The sequence below is a fragment of the Mesocricetus auratus genome, unplaced genomic scaffold (assembly GCF_017639785.1).
Source record: "Mesocricetus auratus isolate SY011 unplaced genomic scaffold, BCM_Maur_2.0 Super-Scaffold_100047, whole genome shotgun sequence".
In the NCBI taxonomy this organism is placed as follows: Eukaryota; Metazoa; Chordata; class Mammalia; order Rodentia; family Cricetidae; genus Mesocricetus; species Mesocricetus auratus.
Window position 1 is genome coordinate 3,366,969 of NW_024429224.1, and position 15,677 is coordinate 3,382,645.

General features: G+C 53.7%; 1 protein-coding gene across 3 annotated transcripts in view; it reads left to right on the forward strand.

Annotated features, from left to right (window-relative positions):
* The window catches only part of Nek6 (NIMA related kinase 6), a 71,872-nt gene that overhangs the window by 34,600 nt on the left and 21,595 nt on the right, over positions 1–15,677 (forward strand). For all 3 annotated transcript variants that reach the window (XM_040735700.1, XM_040735699.1, XM_013122042.3), the window contains exons 2-5: positions 4,366–4,484; positions 11,011–11,151; positions 12,304–12,366; positions 14,539–14,649. In XM_040735700.1, coding sequence (XP_040591634.1) covers positions 4,395–4,484; positions 11,011–11,151; positions 12,304–12,366; positions 14,539–14,649 — 405 coding nt within the window. In that variant the 5' untranslated portion in view covers positions 4,366–4,394. The remainder of the gene's footprint in view (positions 1–4,365; positions 4,485–11,010; positions 11,152–12,303; positions 12,367–14,538; positions 14,650–15,677) is intronic.

Sequence of the window (15,677 nt, forward strand, 5' to 3'; positions counted from 1 at the left end):
TGAGACGATTCAGTGAGGCCTGTGGCTCCGAGTCACATTCCACAGATTTTTGGCCCCTGGCTTGGGCTTGGCAGTCACTGCCTCATTGCTCTGCAGCTTGGCAGGGACTGGGGGATCCTGGAATCCCCAGGGTCAGAGGGCTAAGAGACTCCCCTGTCACTCACAGTAGTCCTCTGGTCCTCCCCTGCGCTCTCCGTCTCCCTCCAGGGGCCCTTTATTGCAGCCTTCCTGCAGCTCTCTCTGGAAGAAGCAGGGCTTGTTTGTTTTGTTTGTCTGCTTGCATTTCTGTAGAAATGTGTGGTGTGAGAAGGTGGGGTTTTCACTGGGATACCACAGAACACAGGCTCCTTCAAACCCTGCCCTCTGGAGACTCCTTGGGGAACAACCAAAGCCTTGGAAGGAGCCCCTGAAGCGTGAACCCAAATTTTCATCTGTAGCTTGCTGGGCAAATGGCTGTGAGCCTCGGTTTCCCTACCTATAAAATGTAGATGCGTGGGGAGCGTGATCCATAGAGAAGGGTCTCCCTCCTTCCCTGCTGGACTCTGTCCATCTGGAGTGGTCCTCTGGGTGCTGGTCAGGGCGGGCGGTCCTCCTGGGGAGCACTGTGGCCGTGTGTGGCACCACACCGAGTGGCAGCTTTTTGCCAGGGCCGGGCCTCTGAGAGGAAGTTGGTGGGGACAGTGGCAGGGTGTGATCTGGAGGGCAGTGTCTGTTGACGTCTGTTGGATAAAAGGCGCTTTGTGGACCCCAACCCCAATCTTGTGCGCTGGCACCACGTTGCTCTTAGGTGGAGACAGGGCTCATTGACAGAGGGCCACTGGAAGAGGTGACAGTGTGGTGGCCTCAGAACAAGGGTGCCACCTTAGTTTCTAGCCCCAGGGTTTATCCATGTGACCCAGGCATGCCTTCAACCTCCTTGTACCTCAGTTTCTTCGTTTGTTCGATAGGATGATTGTAGCCTCTATCTCGTGGAGTTGTGTTAAAGTTTACAGGGATGAAGGGCATATTAAGGGCCCATGCAACTATCATCATCATTATCTGTTATTCCTGAGGTGGCTTGGGCCCCTTTGTCATGGTCCTGATCATCATTATCTGTTATTTCTGAGGTGGCTTGGGCCCCTTTGTCATGGTCCTGATCATCATTATCTGTCATTCCTGAGGTGGCTTGGGCCCCTTTGTCATGGTCCTGTCCACCTTGAGTCCTGTTTGAATGCCTGATCCCAGGAGGCATGACCTTCCCAAACAACTGCCAGGCAGCTCAGCAAGATTTGCCCAGGGTCCCAGCTGCTACGTGAAAGAGTACAGATTCACACACAACCCCTCACCCCCAGGCCCTAAATACCTGGGAGCTGGAGCTGGGAAAGGCAGGATGAGGGGAGGGGATTCAGAGACAGGGTACAGACAGGCACACAGGCAGAACAGATACGTGAATGGCCAGGACTGGGCAACCTGCGGGCCCATTCTAGAGCCTGAGATAAAGGTGGAGCCTTCTCCTGAAGACAGTTCTCCAGCTTTTTCCCAGAGGTACCCCTAAGGGCAGAGGACGGTGAACATGTCACCCTGAGGGTGCGGAGGGTGTTGCCTGCACCAGCTGCTAAGCCTGCGGGAGACTCTGGTTTCATCTTCAAATTCATGCGCATTTTACATTGGGCTCACTCTCATACCCAGTTTGTTGTTACAGGCTTTCCCCCTGAGTAACAGCAGTGCCTGAGGAAGCTTCCCTGTGCTTATCTGTTTATCCTGGGGCTTTCTGTACCCCGTCCTCCACCGCGCCATCCTGGGGGTGGTGGTGCTGCCAGGATGCTCAGCCAGCTGGTGGGAGGGTGGAATATTCTGAGGGCATCTGGGCCCATCTGCATCACTGTAAGGCCTACGTGGGTGGGTGGGTGCGGGGAGGGAGAGGCCTGCCTGCGATGCCACATGTATCCCCAGTCAGACACTGGTGTGTATGTCCACATGCGAGGACTAGCCACAGCGAAGGCGGTTAATGTCACAGACAGGAGTCTGTATGAATGTGCTGGCCAGGAATGGCTGTCTTGGTAGAGACCCTTGCTGTCAGGGTCTCTCCAGGTTGTCTCTGTCCTCTCTCTCTGTTGAGTTTATGTGCTGCAGAGTATGACAAAGTTCCCAAAAGAGCAGGAGGGGCTGGGACACAACTCAGTCGAGAAAGCCCTCACCGCACATGTGAGAAGCTGAGTTCGGCCCCAGCACCCACATGTAAGGCTGGGTGTGGTGACGCACTCTGGGGAGATGGGAAGGGGAGAGTCCCTGGGTCTCCCCGACCAGTTCTTGTAGCCAAGTCAGTGAGCTGTGGATTCAGTGAGCTGTCTCCAGAAATGAGGAGCAGAGTTACTGACGCAGACACGCCGTCTGCCTCTGCCCTCTAGATGCACACACAGACCTGTACCCCACACGCATTGTACCCACTCACAGAGCAGAGGAGGTAAAGGGTGCCCGGGGATGCAGGAGGACGGTGCTGGAGGCCAGGGCACGCGCTGCAGTGGGCCAGGTGCACCCAGGGGTTACAGTCGGTCCCAGCTGGTGCGGCTGGTAAACAGCCCAGCCAGATCTGCAGGGTGTCTGCTCTAACCGTAGCAGTGTTGGTTCCTGTCTCACTGCTGTCGAGAGATGCGAGGACCTTTAAATGCTAGAGCCTAGTGCGAGGTCATTAGGTCATGGGGCACTGCCTCCAGGAAAGATTTTTTCCTCAGGAAATTAATGTTATAAAAGCTCAAGCCTGACCCCTGAATGAATGACAGCTTGGCTTCCTGTCTGGCTGTGGGATCTACCCTTCTCCACAGGAGTCCCTGCCACTGTAATTCGAGTTTTCCTGCCAGTGCTGATTGGACACTGGCTTCAGGCTCCGGAACCTCCAAAACTGTGAGCTGAGTAAAACGTTTCTTTATAAAGTTATCCAGACTCGGGCATTTTGGCATAGTAACAGAAAAGGGGCTGCTGCAAACAACCTCTTAGCTCGGGCCCTGCCATGTAGGTTACGTGAGACAGGACTAACCAGCTTGTGAGCCTCTGTGCTCATTCCCTGGAGATGTTCGGAAGGCCATCCATGACTCATAGGGACTCCTGGTTCCCTGGGGACTATCATACAGCTGCTCAATAGCCTGGGTCAAGACCCCTGGAGTTCAGACCTGGATTGGGACACAAAGGGTGAGTCTGAGGATATATGGGGCTCTCTTACTGCCTGAGCTACACTGATGCCTCTGTATGTGCCTCGTGGGACCCCAAGCCCAGACCTGACACATGGAAGGTGTTAAAGACATACTGGGGGGTGCATGCAGACTTCCCCCCACAAAAGGATCATGGGGTTGAGTACAGGTCTTTCCCCAGCCAGAAAACTTCCATGCACACCCGCCTCGGCTTTGCGCCAGAGAGGTCTGTATGGTGGGGAAGCCGGAAGCCGCCTCTAGTACCAGCAGTAGAAGTAATAGTAGGGGAGACAGTCGGTGGCCTTTTGCTCAGGAATGGGTGCACAGTGGGGGCATTACAGGTTAGCCCTGGACGGGAGAGCTACCCCGTTGGAGGTTCACACGGAACCTGGGCCTCCAGCGTTGTACACAGGGGTCCAGCAGGGGTGGGGATACAAGCTCATCCCCGAAGCTGCTGCCAGTCTGGCTCTGTTCTCTTTCCCGGCCACCCAGGCTGCCCACTTGGCTTTATGTGGTGATGTCAGGACAGCAAAACAGACTAGGCCCCTACTGAAAGTGTGTAGGCAAAAATTAGGCTTCGGTGTTTGGTAGTGCGGGGTTGAATGTGGGGTCTCATCGTGCTTTGGATGAGAAACATCTCGAGTAGGCTCAGGTATTTGGACACTTGGTTCCAGTCGGTGCTGCTGTTGGAGAGGTTTAGGTAGCATATCCTTGCGGGAGGAAATACGTCACTGGAGGCGGGCTTTGAAATTACACAGCCTCACCCAACTTCCACTTCACTCTCTCTGTGTCATGCTGTGGATGTAAGCTCCCAGCTCCCTGTCCTGGCTGCCTTGTTGTCTCTGCCATTATGTGCTCTAACCATTATGAACCGTAAGCCAAAATAAACTTTCTTCCTACGTTGCTTTTGGTGATGGTGTTTTATCACAGCCACAGGAAGGTATGGAATACAGGGCTCCTGGCTGGCCTGGAGTGGACAGTTCTCTTATCCCTGCAGAGCACCTCAGTTTCCCGCTTCCAGTGGACAGGCCTAGCAATTGAGGTAGTGTTTATAATAACACAGAGAAGGTATCCTGAGGAGTCCTTGGTCACTTGTGAATAGGTGACAGTGAGCACAGTGAAACCTGTCTGCTCATCCATCTATAGAATGGGACGAGTGGCCAGGAGGAGAATGTCACCAGGCCCTCATTTTCTGTTACAGCCTGGGACCTTGTGAGGCTGGCATGCAGGATGGCAGGACAGCCCAGCCACATGCCCCACGGAGTGAGTCCGAACAGCCTCTGCCATGCACTGGGACCTGCGCCCCCTCCAGACCCACAGGTAAGTCACCCACCCCCTCCTCCCTGTAGGAGGCTGCATAGCTGCCCATACAGAACGTCTCCTTGACTGCTTCCAGGTACCTCAAGCCCTGTGCTTACTTCAGACATTTCCACTGAGGCGCAGTCCATGTCTGCAGGCCTGTGCAAGGAGAGGAGGGACTCAGGAATGAGCAGAAAGTTCTCCTGTTCCTGGGCCCCCGCCGGCCTCTGGTTTGGTCTGAACCCTGTTCAGCCGTCTTCAGTCCTGTGGTTGAGGGGTGGTCTCCCTGTGCCTGCCTCACCCTGCTTTCGATGTCTCTGAGGGTTCAGCTGCCTTCAGTACTGTTCTAAAGGTGGCTCTGAGGGTGGTCAGGCACACTTGCTGCCTTTTCCTTCCTCTGTTCCCTGACCTAGAATGTCCTCAGTCTTCCTGCAAGCCACGAGGCCAGATACTACCCTCTGAGGAGACTTCCCTGCCCTTGACCCACACCTACATGCGTTCCTCCAACGCATGTGAGCACCCCCATACCTTCGTGCACCCCCCCGCATGGCTCTGGCCTTGGGACGTTCATTCCTGCAGCAGCCTTCCCTTCCTACTAGATGAAAGAAGTCTCTATGCTCGAAGGCATTCTCTGTGCCACCGTGTCAGCGAAATACATCTATATTTAAAAATACATCCTGTGTGAGCCGTGCACTGCCTAGGATGTGAGGCTACGTGAGGCAGGCCCAGGTCAGCTCTCAGGAAGCGCACAGCCTCCGGGGACAGAAACATAAAAATACCAAACTGAAAGCACCCCGGGATTCCACCCGAGCAAAACACCCGATGCCTGAGAGGGCCGACAGGCCACCGTAAGGAAGGGACGGGCAGTGGCCTGCAGGGCAGCAAGCCTGGTGCCTGGGCCAGATCCTTTAGGACCCTGTGGGCAGGGTCAGCTTTTTACCCAAAGGCCAAGAGACCCACATCAGGGGGTGATTCAAGACAACCGTATTCCTTCACCACGGAAGACTCGTCCCAGCTTCTGACGTCCCTGGTGGTGCACCACTGTGCCCGTTGTAAACTTCACAGATGCCAGCTCAGGGAGATAAGCGGGCTTTGAACTTGTGTGTGCTCGCAGTCTTACTGTGTTGTGATCTGTGGCAGGGGCTACGTCAGCCCAAGAGAGGATCCTCCTGCAGACCCACACAAACTTGCCGCGTGAGCTCCTGGACTGTGCAAGCATGTGACAGTCCTAGGACACCCATGCCATCCGTGCTTAGTGTCCGTTGTTGGCTGGGATGTTATAGTCCATTCCCAGGTAGAATCTTGGGAGGCACAGCTCCAGAGCTGGGCCAGGACAGAGGCTGATGGCTGGGGCAGCAGGGCCTGCGTAGGTAATGTAGCCATTTGTCACATTAAGTCATTCACTAACAATCGAATCCCCCTTGATTAATCTCCCAGAATTAGCCAGTTGCATTTTGAGCAATTAGGGTTAATTACAGGCTCATTTGGCAGAGGAGAGAGGCCTGTAATTATTTCTCAGGCGAGGAGAGGCGAGGAGGTAGCAGTGACAGTGTCCTCGGCAGCTTGTCGCACATGTTGGAGTGGGTGATGACATAGTTAAGTGTAATTAGATGCAATCACTCAGTGTTGGCTGCTCTGGGCAGTGGCTGTCAGGCAAGGATGCCCCAGTCCCACCCGCATCTGGCCAGTCTTGAAGACTTGGGGTGCATGGGCTAGTATGCTGTGCAAACTCCAGGCTGGGACAGGCACACCCTCTGTCCTCTCACAAAGTGCCTGTTTCCACCCCATCTGGGAATCATGGCGGCCAAGCCTCTCCCATGTCAGCATACTAAAACATTTGGAATGGACAGTGAAGCCGTGTCCCTTTATGGCAGGAGGCGTGTGTCCCAGCAGGCCATCCTTAGAACCTGGAATGAGGCCTGCTCCGAGGCTGGGTACGAAGCCTCTCAGCCTCAGTTTTCTCATCTGTAGAGTAGGGGCACTATTGGCACCTTCAGCCCGAGATGTCTGTGAAGTCCAAATGATGTGATGTGCTTTAAACTCCAGCACAGCACCCAACACCCTGGGTGTCAGGGAAATCCCATGTGTAGACTTTTTATAATTGAAAAGTTATTGCAGTTTTCAAAGCTAAAGCTCCCGCAGTTAAATCTACCCTCTTGAGGCAGAACGGCCAGAAGCTCCCGACAGTCCACCTATGGCTTTGTTAGCCTTCCAGGCACAAAGCCTGTGGCGTTACAGAAGCTGAGAGAGTCGTCGGTGCATGGAATCTGCTTGCCGAACCATGTCGTTGGCCTGTGAGGTTTACATACAGGGAGGAAAGCTGGGCTTCCCGTGGGATCCTGGGGATGGCTATATGAGTCAAGAAGGAGCCACCATGAAGAATGATGCAGTTGGTGTAGACAGAGGAAGGTTTCGTGTGTGAGAAGCCCCTGCCAACAGATCTTCAGAAACCTGCTCTGGACGATCTGAGGTCACCTCTATGTGGAGAGAGTCATGTGCGTGCTTTGTAGGGCCTGGGGGTAGCTATCCATGGGTCTGTGTTTCACAGAGCAAATCTATATGCAAACCTTCCCGAAGAGGCAGAGGCAGGCGGATCTCTGTGAGTTCAAAGCCAGCCTGCTCTACAGAGTGGGTTCCAGGACAGATACACGGAGAACCTTGTCTCAAAATAAATAAATGAATAAATAAATAAAGCAAAACAAAAGAAGAAGTGATGATGAATGGATAAGGTTTAATGAGCAACTATTAATGGATGTTGAAACTCAAAGAGCTGGGAAAACGACTCAGTCAGTACAGTGCTTGCCATGCTGTATCCCGTGGTAACTTCTGTAACCCAGCACCAGGAAAGTGGAGCCTTTGGGGCTCACCCACTATCAAGTCTAGCTGAATCTGGTGAGCTCTGGCTTCAGTGAAAGACCCTGTCTCAAAAGTAAAATGGAGAATGATTGACCTCCACTGTCCAAGTGTGTGTGTGTGTATGTGCGTGCACACACTCACACACACATACACCACACACATGCACAAACACATGCACCACAGACACACACACAAACACTCACGCATGTGCACACACATCACACATACGCAGACACACACATACACACAGCACACACATAGACACACGCCTGCACACACACATGCATACACACATATACACTACAGAGACACACACATACACACACATGTGTGCACACAATTGAAGAGTGCTGGCTTTGATCATAAATTTAGAAAAAGATTGTTTCAGGTCTTTATCTGTCCTGGGGACCCCTCTATAAACAGATAAAAGGAAGGCACTAATAGCTTGGGGATGAGCAGAGCATGGGACAGCTGGTTTTGTCCAGTGGATGACCAGGGGTCAGGAACATGACAGAGAGAATACAGGCTCCAGACCTGCAAGCAGGCCAAGCAGGTTACACACCCACACACGCACACATACACACACACACACACACACACACACACACACGTGCACATACACACCTCTACTCTTCAGTCAAGAGCAAAGAGTTGGTGTGTGGTTACTTGAATTGAGCCCATAGCAGAGGAGGAACCTATTGTGGTGGAGGCCTGAGGCTGGCAAGGGGTGAAATTGGGGCAGAGTGGTGTCCACGGGGAAGTGCCCCCTGTGCTGGGGTGGAGAAGGACCTCCAGTGTTCACTCCCAGCCTTTGCCCGGTAGTGCCCTCAGCTGGCAGCTCTCGGCTCACGGGGTGCCAGGACCATCCTGTATAGGGGGTGCTGCGGTTCGGATGTTTAGTGCCTGTCGTAATGTCTCTGCGCTACAAGCAATTCCTGAGAGCTTCTGTGAGCCGATGGCCCATGAAGCCTGTAGCCTTCGAGGCTGGGATGATGGCAGTGACGAATTGTACTAACAGTGTGATCACTGAGTCCTTCTGCCTCAGAGGAGAAGTAGCCAGTGCTCTGGGGTAGCAAGAATGAAGGTTGGCTTTGGGTTTGAAATCAGCCGCTCTGCCGAACGAGGTTGGCCTGGCAATGTCTGATAATGTGGACTCTTTGTAAGTTGAGCCCTTTTATGCAATGCATATTTAAAACATTTCGCTTCATAGAAACCCAGTCCCCTGTAAATTCCCTATACACTTGGTGTCAGATGTCTTTAAAGGTGAAATTCGTGTACAGGAAATGTCATGCTGATGAAGTGTGCTTTTTAAATCATAGAAACAGTTGCCTTAAAATTAATGAAGCGTCGCCAGATGAGGGAGAAGAGGCCCATCCAGTGTAAAGATGATTAAAATTCGGGTCAGAAGTCTGACTCAGTCAGACTAAATTTTTTAATGAGATTTCAGAAAATTAATTGGGCGAATGCATTTTTATCCTTCTAACATGTAATTTTATGCTCCTGTTTAGGGAGCAAGCATAGGGAGAGAAAGGTTTTTCCATGGCCAAAGCATATTGTGGTTCAAACATTTTAAACTCAAATTAGCAAGGGGTGGGGGTAGGGGTACTTGTGGCCCAGTTTGATCTGATTTAGGAGAGAAGGCCCGGGTTCTCTGGGCTTTCTGGGGTAGGATAAGTGTCCTAGGGGAGTCCTCTCCCATTGTCCCCTATCTGTCCTTCCTGGGCTTTAGAAAACTAGTGACATTTCTAGGAAAGATGCATCTGGGGACAGTTTCCATGGACCTCAGCTGTCCCCTTGGCTGCTGTACATCAGGCCACGCCTGCTGTCTGTGGTCAGGCTCTCAGAGGCTGCTCCATCCTCCCTCTGCAGCCCAGGCCTTCTCCTTGGGGCCTCTGTGCAGGAAGCCGTTTGGGGGGTTGCAGGAAGCCGTTTGGGGGGTTGCAGGATCAGCAGGCTATCTCCTCATAGCCCTGGAAGCTGGCTGACTCCTCTGCCTTTGAGGGAGAGCTGAGGGCCACCCCTGCTCTAAGGAGCCAGGAATGGCTTCCCATTGTGTCATCCCTGCCAGCAGCCCGCAGTGTGCAATCGTAGTGAATGGATGACAGGCTCAGGGTCACTCGGGTGATCGGCAAACTGGACCATGCCCAGGGTACCCTGGGTTGAGAAACAGGCCTGGCAAGACAGAGCAACACAGACCTACAGACCTAGCCCAGAGGGTGAGCAGACTCTGCCCCCCACAATTAAATCAGGGTCAGAACTCTGATGCTCAAGAGCCCTTGTGTCATGAGACGCCCCACACCTAAGCAGAGGCTTCCCTGGAGCACCCTGCTAGCAGCTTGCTGGCAGTCCCCACCCCGGTGGACTGGACATGCCCCCAGCGCACGTCACCACCCAAGCTCCACTGCAGTGAGCCATTTCTCTAACTAGGGTGACTGCAACAAGAAATACAAATCTGGGTCACTCATGTGCAGAACTAGAACTCCAGTCTCCGTGTGGTTTTCACCCTCCCACCCCGCAACCGCCTGCATCCATTAGACTTTGGAGCCACGGCAGAATTGGGCAATGTGGCCTCCCTGGCTGGGCAGGATGTCACCGAGGCCTTCAGGCAACAGTCTGTCACCCACCCTGGTGAGAAGGCTTTCACAGAGCAAGTAGCCTCGGTGCTCAGCCTTCTCCATCCTTCACTGTCCCTGGGGGTGCCTCCCCCCAGGACCGCCAGCAGCACAGCCCCAGGTCCAGCAAGGAGTCTGCTCTACGAGCCAGGCCTAGGTCTGGAGGAAGAGTCCTTCCTTGAGCTCTCAGGAGGAGTTCAAAGCAGTCCCCAAGTAGCACACAGTAGGTACCTAATGTGCAACAGCACGTTGTCACGTCTGCAGACACGTCTGTCCCCAAGAGCCACCGTGGCTCTCTCTAAGCGTGACCGGCTGTGTCCTGCAGTTGGCAGTGCAGGCTCACTCCTACCGGGCCTTGAAGGAGAAGATGAGGTAGCGGCTAGCACTGCTGCACCCACCAGGCCTCAGTTTCCAGCACTGGGGGAGCCGTGGGACCCCACTCACAGTCTCCGAAGGTCTAGTGAGTTGACATTGAGGTGGCAGCTGCGCCATGCCAGGCATGTATAGTGCTCGGGGAAGCTGGTCCTCCTAAGTGGCCACTTGGTGGGTAGGTACGGTACCGCAGCTCCTTCAGAGTTTGCCCAACAGAGTCCTCTGCCTCCTGCCCAAGTCAGCAGGCAGGGATCTCCCAACCGCCCTCCCTGGGTGCCTCTAGACCTCAGAGTCCAGGTCAGCCCAGCAGTGGCCCTGCAGAGGGAAGGAGGCCGCGCGAGAGGGGGCTGGCTGGCTGGCCATAGTCTTCTTGGCCAGGTCCCTCTCTTCCACCATTGCTTTCAGGGTTAGCTCGGCAGTTTCCTTGAAGTCTGGGTGCAGGTTGTCCAAAGACGCTTCCCCTTCCTGGTGAGGAGTGGCTGGCTGTCCCCGCTGATGGTGACTGGCCTGGGGTGGGACTAGGAGTGTGCTCTGCCCCTCTTGGGCCGACATTTGTCGCACACTGCTTACCAGGTCCATTACTGGGGGTGGCGAGTGAAATTCCTTCTGTGCGTAGAAGGTGCTATTGGGGTTCTGGGGCCCCAGCCATCTAGTCCCAGGCTTTCTGCTTCAGCCTAGCTGATCACCCAAGCCTCTGTCTCCCACAGAGACACCCCAGCACCATATCTTTTCGCTGCTCGCTGGCGGACTTCCAGATTGAGAAGAAGATTGGCCGAGGACAGTTCAGCGAGGTTTACAAGGCTACCTGCCTGCTGGACAGGAAGACAGTGGCTCTGAAGAAGGTGCAGGTGAGTTCAGGGCCACAAGGCAGAGGAGAAGAGGGAGACAGGAAAAGGCCTGTCCGCCCCAGGGGACAGCAGGAAAGAGAGAGGGGAAGAGAGGAGAGGTACATGGGCGGGATCTGTCTTTTAAAGGGGTCCCCTGCACCTGCATGCAGACTATGAAACCATCGAACCCTGGGCTGACCAGGGCACTGCCTGAGTGCATTCTGCCAGGTGACAGGGGCGGGCCAGCATAATGCCTGAGTCCTTACATTCACTGTGACCTTACCTCCTAGGGGACTCAAGTTTAGCCTCCTGTAAAACAAAAAGGGAAATAAAAGTATGCACACATTAGGTACCTACTGTATACAGGGATATGCCCAGACATGGGCCCTGACAGTAGCCCTGTGGGCTAGGATTACTGTCCCGTCTGTTTAGATGAGGAAAACAATAGCAGCCCACTAACTCTCTAGCCCAGAGAGGGTGTAGGAGAAAGCAAGATACTCCCTGCCCCATCCGGCGCTGGCTCTGAGAGCCCAGCCTGCCCTCTGTGAGCCTTCTAAGTGAGGGGAGGGATAGAGCAGCAAGGCCAGGCTGGGAAGCACACAGCGTGCGCCTGGAGTCCTCCCCACAGGCTGCTGTATTCTGCTGGTTCTCTGCAGAGTAAGGTGAGCTCCTGGGGCCTAGAGTCCCTGGATAGGGAGGATTGCTCAGCCAGGCATGCATGGGAGACGATGGGAAGACACTAGCTGCACAGACCTGTGACGCTCACATTTGCTCCAGGGCTCTAGGGCATCAGGCTGCTGCAGTTGAGAAACTGTCTGCTCTTTCCTTTCCAGAGGTTATTCGGGGCCATCTGACTTCTTTTTTGCATAATGGCTGTTGTGCTGGCATACTGCCAATGGCTGCCTTCAGTCTGCCCCTACAAGTCTTAGGCTTCAGGTCCCTGTTGAAGGAGTGGCATAGCACTTGTCAGGGTGTGACCTCAGCAAGGCTCGGAGGCTGTGGTCCTCTGTGAGGTGGATACAAGAGATCCTGGTAGCATGGTCTCATGTTGCTGAGAGTCGGGACTGTGCTCCTTCTGAGGCCCTTAACAACGAGCAGGGTGAGCCGGGACTCGAACCCAGTCTGTGGGCACTGGTTTTTAACTGTTCCTTTTCTGGCTTCTTCTTGCCCTAGATCTTTGAGATGATGGACGCCAAAGCCAGGCAGGACTGTGTCAAGGAAATTGGTCTTCTAAAGGTGAGTGGCCTGGGTCAGGCCAATCTTGGTTGGGCCAGCTCGCTAGGTTTCTATGGGTCAAACACCCTGGGCCTATCAGGACAGCCCACATGCAGCTGTCCACGCCTCCTCCCCAGTCATCTCCATTTTGATTTCCGCAGAGCCACAGACAGAAATTCCAGACTAGACTTGGGCCCCAGGCCGGAGGCTGGAAGAGGGGGAAAGTGTTGGGTTACAGTACTGATGTCTTCCTTTTCAAGCTGTGTACCTTTCACAAGGGACTTAACCCCCACCAGCCTCTGTGTAGCCATCTTCTACCCGATGGGTTTGAGAGGATTGTGTAAATTAAACAGGGCAGGTCTGGGTGGTGGAATGAGTGCCCTATAAACGTGAGCATAGGAAGTCAATCCCTAGAACCAGCTTTTTGTTGTAAGACAGGGTTTCTCTACACAGCCCTGGCTGTCCTGGAGCTCTCTCTGTAGACCAGGCTGGCCTTGAACTCACAGAGATCCACCTGCATCAAAGGCATGCGCCCCTCTCCCCCAGCCTCCATATTTGTTTTTTTGGTTTCTTTAAACAACCAAGCGAGGTATTGTACACTCTAGCCCCAGCGCTGAGGAGGTGCAGACCCGAGGGCCTCTGGGCGCACTGGCCAGCTAACCCAGCCTACTTAGCAAGCTGGTAATCAGTAAGAGATCTTGTTTGAAAAAACAAGAAATGGCCAGCAAAGACAGCTCAATGAGTATAGCACTTGGCATGCAAGCCACCTGAGCCAGTCCCCAAAGCCCATGCAAAGACGGGAGAACTGATTTGTTGTCGTCCTGTGACCGCTACACACGTGCTGTGGCATGTGTGCGCGCGCGCACACACACACACACACACACACACACACACACCGCCGTGAAATGGGTTAGTCTGAAAATAAAATGACAGAACAAGTTGAGGAACGTTTCTGTAGTCTGTGAGCAGGTTTGAACGTTAAAGCTAAGCCAGGAATGGTGTCATCCACCTGTAATTACATAGCTGCCACACAGAGGAGGCTAAGGCACAAGAATCACCTGGAGTTAAAGGCTAGCCTGGGCTACATAGTGAATACCAGGCCAGTCTGGGCTGGTGTACAGAATGAGATCCCCAGGGAATGAGCAAAACACAAGCTAAGGGTATAATCAGAAGTTTGTAGGAGAAAGCTACAGAGACTTATAGCTGGAGCACACAGAGTTGTCCCTAAATACCAAGCTACAGAGACTTATAGCTGGGGCACACAGGGTTGTCCCTAAATACCAAGCTACAGAGACTTATAGCTGGGGCACACAGGGTTGTCCCTAAATACCAAGCTACAGAGACTTATAGCTGGGGCACACAGGGTTGTCCCTAAATACCAAGGGCATTGGCCAGGAAAGAAGGCCAGAATTGTCTGTGTCTGTCATGGCCATCATACAGACACCAGGGGACACCACCAGCAACCCCAGCACCTGACTGACAAAGGTCTCATGCATATATCTGCTGACAAATCAATATGATGAGTAAATAACCCAGGGTCTAATCAGGCCTGAGCAGTTCCGTGTTCTCAGAGCTCCAGGGCATCCGGCCCTACCCCCACCTTACCCCATGCCCACTCCCCTCGGTTCCTAGCACCCCCTGCCTTGTTCATTCATCAGCCCCTCTGTCCTCTGTTCAGCCCCGGGATGCACTATGTCCTCCTACCTACCATAGGGCCTTTGCACGAGCCATATCCACTCAGACCCCTGCCCTCAGAGATTCTCATTAGGCTTGAGAGCAGCCTTTCCTGCTGGGCTCAAAGGCTTTTGGAGGCTCGTAAACATGCTCTCAGTCAGTCAGTCAGTCAGTCCCTGGCTGTCCACCGATAGGTGAGCAGTGTCAACCACGTGGCAGTACTGTTGGGTGTCTTCTCTTGCTTCCCTAGACCCAGTAGCCATGTATAATGTCAACCCCCAGGGTCCTCTCTGTGAGGCAGAGCTGTTTTTACCACCCTGCCTGGCCTCCATCACTTCCTCAGCGTGGAGACCAGAGGCAGGAACCTACGCTGGGAGAGTAAAGGGTCCTTAGGGTAGAAAGGATTCTTGGCTGGCCTGATGCTGGCTGGGGGTGTCTCGGGGGTGGGGGGGGGTGTGCAGGGCAGGCACAGCAGCCACGCCACTCATCACTGTGTGACCCCTCCCCCCTCTGGTGCAGCAACTGAACCATCCGAACATCATCAAGTATCTGGACTCCTTCATCGAAGACAATGAGCTGAACATTGTTCTGGAGTTGGCTGATGCGGGCGACCTCTCACAGATGATCAAGGTCAGAGCGCCCTCCTCTCTACCTGAATGGCCCTCCTCCATGTCCCAGCGGCAGCCGGGCCCTGACCTCCTATGCACTGTCAGGCTCCGTGGGCACACAAAGCAGGGCAGACGGTGACTGGGCGAGGGCCGCGGTACACATGGGGACCCTTTGGACCACCCACACTGCTCAGAGCACATGCGGACTCTTTCCTCTTCAGAAGGAACAGGAACCTCTAGGGATCAGACTCCAGTCCCCGTCTTAAGTTCCCATGGCTGTGATGGAACACCACTTGTGGGGGGGAGAGGGTTTATTTGGCTCGCACCTCTCCCCCAAAGGAAGCCAGGACAGGGACTCACACAGAGCAGGAACCTGAGGCAGGAGCTGATACAGAGGCCAGGGAGGGCGCTGCTGACTGGCTTTCTCCCCTGGCTTACTCGACCTGCTTCCTTTTAGAACCCAGGACCACCTGTCTAGAGATAGCACCATCCACACATGGATAGAGCCTCCCCCATCAACCACTAATTAAGAAAATGCCCTGCGGGCTTGCTTGCAGCCTGGTCTTACTGCTTCTTAAATGAGGCTCCTCCTCTCTGATGACTCTAGGTCGCATCAAGTTGCCCTAAGATCAGTCAGCCCAGTTGACCCCTTATCAGCCTGTCACGAAGCACGGTCACGTCTTGTTTTTTTCCCAAGATCACACACTGATATCGACATCACAATATAAAACATCTTCTAAGCTTAAAAAGTCTCACAGCCCTCTACACATGCAAACACACTAGAATCCAGGCTCTTTAAAAATTTCAAGTCTCCCCAGCACTCGGGAGGCAGGCCGATCTCTGTGAGTTCGAGGCCGGGCTGGACCGACAGCCTCCAAAACAATACAGAGAAACCCTGTCTCGTAAAACCAAAAAAAAAAAAAAAAATTCCACATCTCCTTAAAAGTTCAAGGTCTTTCAGCTGTGGGGTCCTGTAAAATAAAAATATAAGTTAAATATTTCCTTACTCTGGGGGGAGAATAGGGCGCAGTAACAAAGCAAAAACCAAGC